Below are 7,873 nucleotides of genomic sequence, written 5' to 3' on the forward strand. Positions count from 1 at the left end.
AATTTTTAAGGTAATTTAATATGTATATAAATTATTTTATATAAATATTGTTTTTGCATACAATTAACTGCTTTTTAGTAACATTTCGTATATGTGTGTATAACTAGCTAGCAGTGAGCAGTACTAGTAGTAGTATTATCATGAAGTGATGACTGATGAAGACATATCGACCAACTGACCAGGCAGGCATGCACCGGAATTATTGAGCCAGCAGCCCTGATGGACAAAAGTCTCCAACGGCGTGCCTAGTACAATCAGGAACAGTGGATCGGAGAGCTGTTGCCATTACTCATAGTGTTCTTCTGTTCTTGCCCCTACTTTGATGTGCAATTGTGATTTTGCCTTCGTTTTTCTAACTTTGTGATTTTGCCCTTAACTGTTCACAAGTCAACGCGATTTTGCCCCTGGTCAACGCTTGACCAGGGGCAAAATCACGTTGACTTGTGAACAGTTAAGGACAAAATCACAAAGTTAGAAAAACGAGGACAAAATCATAATTGCACATCTATGTAAAGGGCAAGAACACCATTTCCCCTTACTCATAATATAATGAAATAAATAGAAGGACCATCTGGTGGTTGAACGAGGCTCCACGTTCATGGAACTATCCAACTAAATATCAAAATGTGTGCTTGAATATATAGGAGTACTTTGTTAACTAGGCCAGCAGAGCAAGCTAATAATACAGCCGGTTTGTTGGGTTCTTTATAGCCTTTTCTTAGCCCACTCATATAATAGTTAGCTTTTCACTATTAATATATGGTCCACTTGTCTCTCTCATAAATTTTCTTGGTTCTTGTACCTAAGCCAGCTGTAAGCTTATAGCCCGCTTCTCTTCTCTCTCCTCTCCTCTCTTCTCCACCTCAGCATTTAGCCAGCTTACAGCTTGCTATTATACTTGCTCTCAGCCGTGCTTTGCGTAGCCTATAATCTTATATAAGACATAAGTATCAGAGTTCATATTATAACTATAACTAATAAAAATATGTATATTAATTAGCATGCTTTTTCGTTTGGTATATTTTCTAACTCAACATGTGTATAGATACTATGTGATTTCTCTTCAATTGTGATAAACCTATCAATTATTGATCCATATGTTTTGTCTTCCATATACATAGTTCTTCCCCTCAATGTGACACCTTAGTGCAGTGGCGAAGCGTGGTATAAAATGAAGGGGGGACCATTATTCGGTTGTGCTACAGTAACTTGACTGCTGCATGTAAAGCGGAGCTGCAGAGGCCTGACAGTGACGACACAAACTCATCCCATCGGTTGCGCCTGCTTAGCGAGTAGGAGTACACGTATTACTGCTGCATGTAAGCATGTACACGTATTACTGCTGCTGTATTTAAGCTTGCTTCACTTAACTTGTAAGCTTGCAGTGGTTCTTGCTTCATCAATATACTAGTTCTTCAGAATGTGTCAGCGGCCCAGCAGGGGCCGGAGCCCAGTTTCGCCTCCACTGGGCTCCGTCCCTGCCTTAGTGTATCTTCAATATCTATTTAGTTAAAACTTTCATTTTAGTTATAGTGGAACTACTTGTTGCATCCTATGTCTAGATTTTAATTTTCAAATTTTAAATTTAATTATTACTAGAGTTTTTTTTATCATCAAGTTAAGTTCAAACCCAGTTCATAACAGCAGAGGTTAGTAATTATTTAGAAAACAATACTGATCCAACACTTATTATTATAAATGGTGATTAAGAGTGTACTTGCTAGATTTTCTGTTTTTGAGGTTACATATGTTATAAAAAACTATGCCTACGTGAGGACCAATGTGTTATAAAAAATCTATGTCTACACGAGGACCAAGATGATAAGTGTGATAGGCATATGATAGGATAGAGAGGATAGATGACAGGACACAAAACCTATTCTAAGAAACCTACTACTTGCTTGGGCTTGTTTGGCTGATAAGCCATGGCTGAAAGTACTGTTGGCTGATTTAGTGTGAGAGAAAAATATTGTTCGTTGGCTGAAAAAGTACCACTTATAAGCCAAACATGCCCAAGCGAACAGGGTGATTAGTGTCCTTGTGTTCACCTTCTCACTCTTCAAGTCTCACATGTATATTTATTGTCTCCTATATTTCTACAGCTAATTCAGATCGGTGACCATGCATCAAATTTCTGTAGATGGACAAACTTTACCTTCTTTCTTGTACACAATTATAAATCATCTTAGGCAACACATGATGCTTCCAGCTACATGGGTCTTTAAGAGCACGAGGCTTTTAAAGATGGACAAACTTTGGGTCCGTTTGGCAGGGCTCGCTTAGTTCGTATTCTAAAGTAAACTTTATTTATCTCGGAAATTGATATGCCATTAGTTTGGCACTATCTGCTTGCTCTTGCTTTGGCCAAAAATCTAGTTGTACGGGTGAGTAACGCACTCTACTCAGTTGTGTGGTTTTTGGGTCCGGTTTCCACTCAAAAAAACTAGACCATCAGTTGTTTTTTATTTTTCTCTATGAAATAGAAGTTGCAGCAAAGCTTTTGCAGTGCCTCTGTAAAAAAAGGACACACAGGACCCTGCAGAGGTTATCTTGAGCTGGTCGACGCTTGGAATTAGGTGGTGAAGCGAAGCAGAGTGCTGACTATAGTCCTTGGACCTTGGGTTCAAACTTTGGCACTAGTGTTTTCATATTATTTTGCTCGCATATTTGTAAATTAATCATGGTCCCGCATTGGATTATTATAATGAACGAATATGCGGTGATGAACGAAACGTTCTGTAACCAAGGTTGTCCTCTGCTTTTCCTAGAACTGTGTGTCAATCCTTTGCTCTGTAGCGTGCAAGAACTGTATGTCAATCCTCTGCTTTGTAGCCTACACCAATAAGTCAGGCAGTCGTGTTACAACAATATATATGTCCCTGCATAGACACAACCTCTGCTTTGAAAAGAAGGAAAACGTAACAGAGCATAGCAGAAAACCAACACCTGCAACTCTGCTACTTTTAGGCCACGATGGTGTTCTCCTCCGTCCAGAGTTTGTCCTTTCGCTTTTTGGACCCTTGCAAACACCACATCCCCTGCTTCTATGCCTGCTTTGCATGCTAAGGAAAATGTTTTTCGGTTGCGGGCCGGGGCAGTCTAGCCTGCTAGCGCATGCGGGCCACTCGCAGAACCCGCAACATCCTGCTGAGGCCTGCTAAGTCGATGACCGCAGGGTGGCTGCGCGTGCGAGTGTGAGGCTCGGGCACTCGGCCTCCGCCGCCGCCATGTCCCTCCGTATCGCGGAACCTGCTCCCGTCGGGTCGCCAGTTTCCGCAATGGCTGCTCCACCCGCGCTGGCCGAGGTGGCCGTCGTGGCGCCGATGCCGGTGCTAGAGAAGCCCGTCGACGCCCCCGCCACTGCGCCGGCCAAGTCTTTCTCCAATGCCAAGAAGAGGAAGGGGAAAGGCCCGCCGGACCCTGTTCTGGCCACTGAGGCTCCCGTCGCCAAGAGGAAGGGGAAGGGCCCGCCGAACCCTGCTCCGGCGGCCGAGGTCTCCGTTGCCAAGAAGCCGAAGACCGGCGATGCGCGCACGTCCACATCCGAGCCCCCCCAGATCCGGCGTCGCCGTCGCCGCCGTGCAGACCCTCCCCTCGACGTCGTCTGCAGCCTTCGCGACGTTGCGGTACGGCTTGCCGGCCCCGAGGTCCACGCTGCCCCTGCTCCAGGACGCGGACGCGGACGGCCAGACGCCACAGCAGGTATTGCTGATATTGCTGTTTCTTTGTGCATCATGAAACATGCTGATATTGCTGTTACCTTATCCGTGTAGTATATTAGGTCACTGAGGGCGACGTGCAATTTTTAGTACAAATATCCATCTTGAATTGTTACACGGCATGCAATGGATTGCATTATTTCCTGAGAGCTGGATTAGTTAAGACAAGGTCATATTCTTCTTTTTGAGTTGATTGGACACTGTCATGTGAATGACAGCATTAAAAAATTTTGTTTAACAGCTGTTAGGATTGCTTGCCTGAATTTTTCCATGTTGCCTGTGCCATTAGGTCCTAGGATAACACCTGCATCTTGGTATGCTTGGTTGTCATGTTACTTCCTCTGCCATACCAAGGTTGTAAGTTTGATTCGTGAAGCATGGAGTCACTTTGTCATCCCTGCATGCATGATTGAAGAGTAGTAGGTTATTGAGGGCGACGCTTTATTTAGTACTCCATGTTGAATTGTTGCACTGCACGCAATGGATTGGATTATTTCCTGATGGTTGGATTAGTTAAGACAATATCATATTCTTCTTTTTGAGTCGATTGGAGACTGTCATGTGACAGGCACACATGAGTGCATTATAAAATTTTGTTTTGACAGCTCATAGGATCACTTATCTGAATTTCCCATGTTGCGTGTGCCATTGGGTCCTAGGATAACACCATGTTCCTTCTCTGCTATACCAAGGTTGAAGGTTTTGATTGGTGAAGCATGGAATGCCATTTTTTTAATTAAGTTAACACAGGAGCAGCCTTTTTCGTGACTGATGCAGTTCAAAGTCAGAAAAATATTTTTTCATTCTTATATTTTTAGCACCATCTTCTATGTGTGCACGCTTCGTGATATTGCTGTTTCTTTGTGCATCATGAAACTTCTAGGGAAATTCTTGTTTTAGTTTGATGTACTAACAGCTAGCTTGGATTTGCCCACACAAGTAGGCATTCATTTTCAAGGATTTTGCTACATCCGTCTTATGTTTGCTGTTGTCTTTCTTAATAAATATTTGACTCCCTGTTAATAAATATTTGATTCCATTTTAAAAGGAAAATGTTTGACTCCATGTTTCTCTGAATAACATGCTGATATTGTTGTTACCTTGCTTTAATTTATCCGTGTAGTGTATACTATAGCCTGCAGTTACATTTCTTTAATTTACCTTGCTGTTACCTTGCTTTAATTAATCTACTCCCACTACTCAGCCTGCAGTCTACTATGTAACAGAAATGATTCACTAATTAAGGACAATCCTTGCTTATATTTATAAATGATATGATTACGGTTTCTTATACACTGAATGAATAAGAAATGCTCAACTTACTGGATATAATGTAACTCAGTCAGGTTCATCATGCTACATTGCTGCTGCTAATAAGTATCAAAATTGCACACTGTAGTTGTGAAGGCATACCAGTACTCATAAATCACTAGTGTAACTTTATTGGATTGCTGGACTGTTGTAGGAATAGTCCAGGATATTCTTTTGTCATGGCAGTAGGAATAGTGTATCCCTTAAAATTGAACCATGTCAGATGAACAATACAGGATACCAAGAAAACAGCGAGTATGATAGGTATCTGCGTGATGATTTGTTCCCATGCGTTGATGAGAGTTTAGACATTCTAAATTGGTGGAAAATGCACGCATCTAAGTATCCAACATTGGCTGCCATGGCACGTGATATCTTGGCTGTTACTGCTTCCACGGTACCATCTGAGTCCGCTTTCAGCACCAGTGGTCGTATTATCAATGATCACAGGACCAGACTTGCAGGCAGCACGGTTGAAGCTTTATTATGTTTTCAAGATTGGCTTCGAACTGCAGGATCTTCTTATTTAGATATCATATCAATTGATTTGATAGCTTGGATAGCAGCTCCAATGACTTATATCAGTAGCACATCTCTGGTAAGGTCCTGTTTATTTCTTTTCTTTCTAACAATGCAGCTACTAAGGATAGGTCTCCATATTGTGACTGCAACAATGTTTCTTTTGATTTTATTGGATTCATTCATTGTTCCATGTCATTCTAGAAAGCTATTGCTCATATTTGTGCATTATCTGGCATAGGGTTTACCCGGTTATCATTGTTTGGCCATTATAAGAACTTATGTCATTCTGTGAGTACATTCATTCTATACTAGAATTTTTTATATTGGAAGTTTGCTGGTAGGAGTGTTATTAAAACTGCTTAGTGCTTGGAAATATAATGATAGTTTACATCAGAGGTACATGATAGAGCTGTGGTACATGATAGTTTACATCTTATCTCAAGTGATAGTTTACATCTTAAACAATCTTAAAACAACTCTTGTTACAGCAGAGGTACATGATAGTTGAATTCGTCAATTGGTTCCCTTAAGTTCTAGATCCATTATTGCTATTTGCTAGGGAATGGTCACCTCGTCAGATGTGTGTTAAAACAATGGGCATTGCATCAGTTGGTAATTCAAGTGCGCACTTGATTTTGCAGTTGTTTTAGCTTCTCATGGACTTGTGCCGTTTCCTTTAAGAATTTGAAATATGTGAAACTTAGATGATGTCATACACTCTTTTATATACTGAAATACATAGATGATGCTAGTGAAGAATATTGATGTTTCTTCCTAAAAAGGGTTTCTTGGAAAATCTGGATTGGAATGCTAGCTAACAACTTTCTAGATTTTTACATAGATGATGCTAGCGAAGAATATTGATGCTAGCTAACAGTGCCAACGACTATAAACAGAGCTTTAAGAAATGCACCTAATTGTGATGAGAATAATCATAATAAGTTTGATTGGGCTATACTTTAGCACTGCAAGAAATTTTGCCAGATCGTGGGTCCACTAACAACTTCTTTATGTTTTTTGATCTGAGCTGAAACAGCAACTAATATTACTTGAGGAGAACATGGTAGCATAGTGAATAGATACAATGATAACTTGTTCATCATACTGTGCAGGAGACTTACCATAGCAGAGAGAGATTGCAGAACTGCTGCACGGAGTGCATTAGCTTTCTTTTCGTCCCTTACTATTTGAGAAAGTTTGCAGAGTCTTGGAATAAGCTCTTCCAAATTGAACTGATATGTACCATCCACCTGGAACAAACTCAAGTGACTAATTCAGACTGAAATAGCAGAACTGATATGTCTTTCCAAAGATTGGTCGACTTTTGGTTTTCTTTCTGCTGCAATTCAGGAAACCACTGTTTCATTTCTTTTGCACTTTTGGCTGTTGTGATTGGAAAAGCAAAGGGAGCTGTTCCGTTGTGATTGTAACATGATTCAGTCATTTTTGTACTTATTCCTGCAGTGTGATTATATTTCAATATTAATTTGCTTTTTATATGATTTGGTGATATTTAAATGTGAGCAGAGTCAGCGCACTAGTGTTATATCTCTCTCATTCAAAAAAAAAGTCCTTGCGGGCCCTGCTAGGCTTTGCAGGTTTGACCACTAGGCCTAGTGGGTTCTTGCCGGCCAGCAGATTGCAGGTAGCAGATGCCTGCAAAGCCCGCAAATGATTGTTGCGGCAAGCAGCGGCGGCTTGCAGAGCTCTGCAGAGCGGCCCGCTTGCATCGTGAGCAGGACTGGCATTTTTATTTTCCCTTGCGAGACCTATAGTATCGAGTATCGACCGAGGGGGCATCCTAAGTCAGGCAGTGGTGTTACAACGATCTGTCCCTGCTAAGAATTGGCCCTCATTTTTGCTAGTCCTGGAAATTTATGGCCCAGCGTAGAACTTGATCGCGCGTCGCTCGCCTCACCTGTTGCTCGGTTGCTCCCCAATTTACTACTCCTACTTTCCAACTGGATGGCTGGTTGATGAGAGCATACACAGACCTGGCATGCATAGGAACCAAGAAATGAGAAAAGACATACAAACAAATATATATATATATCGGGATCAAGAAAAGAGAAACAAACATATATAAAAAAACAATTTGGCGCCGTTGGTCGGCAAAATAAAGCTTTTCTTAGACGTTAAATGAACAGTATGCCAAGTTATATAGACGGTGATTTATTACTGATTGCATTGTCTAATGGGATCGAACAAGACTGATAGACAAAGTCTCCGTCTATCCAATGGATCAATCAGTTTCTAGTACTACTGTGTAGCTGGTACGTGACATGGACAGATAGGTGGCACCGGAATTTCTAGGTATGGGA

The 7,873-nt window shown here is 41.3% G+C and overlaps 1 protein-coding gene across 1 annotated transcript; it reads left to right on the forward strand.

Annotated features, from left to right (window-relative positions):
* The first annotated feature begins 3,087 nt into the window (after nucleotides 1-3,087).
* LOC136485713 (uncharacterized) lies at nucleotides 3,088-7,040 on the forward strand. The gene is made up of 3 exons (XM_066482556.1): nucleotides 3,088-3,702; nucleotides 5,267-5,628; nucleotides 6,665-7,040. Exons 1-3 carry the CDS (start codon nucleotides 3,228-3,230, stop codon nucleotides 6,833-6,835), a joined length of 1,008 nt encoding a protein of 335 aa, XP_066338653.1. The 5' UTR covers nucleotides 3,088-3,227; the 3' UTR covers nucleotides 6,836-7,040.
* The last annotated feature ends 833 nt before the right edge of the window (nucleotides 7,041-7,873 follow it).

Source organism: Miscanthus floridulus, chromosome 10 (genome assembly GCF_019320115.1).
Source record: "Miscanthus floridulus cultivar M001 chromosome 10, ASM1932011v1, whole genome shotgun sequence".
Classification (NCBI taxonomy): domain Eukaryota; kingdom Viridiplantae; phylum Streptophyta; class Magnoliopsida; order Poales; family Poaceae; genus Miscanthus; species Miscanthus floridulus.

What these genes read in the sequence shown, in the direction of transcription:
- LOC136485713 (XM_066482556.1), top strand. Translation starts at nt 3,228, where the DNA reads ATGTCCCTCCGTATCGCGGAACCTGCTCCCGTCGGGTCGCCAGTTTCC. An exon ending in ACGGCCAGACGCCACAGCAG is followed by an intron (nt 3,703 to 5,266) that starts GTATTGCTGATA and finishes TGAACAATACAG; the next exon opens with GATACCAAGAAAACAGCGAG. An exon ending in ATATCAGTAGCACATCTCTG is followed by an intron (nt 5,629 to 6,664) that starts GTAAGGTCCTGT and finishes CATACTGTGCAG; the next exon opens with GAGACTTACCATAGCAGAGA.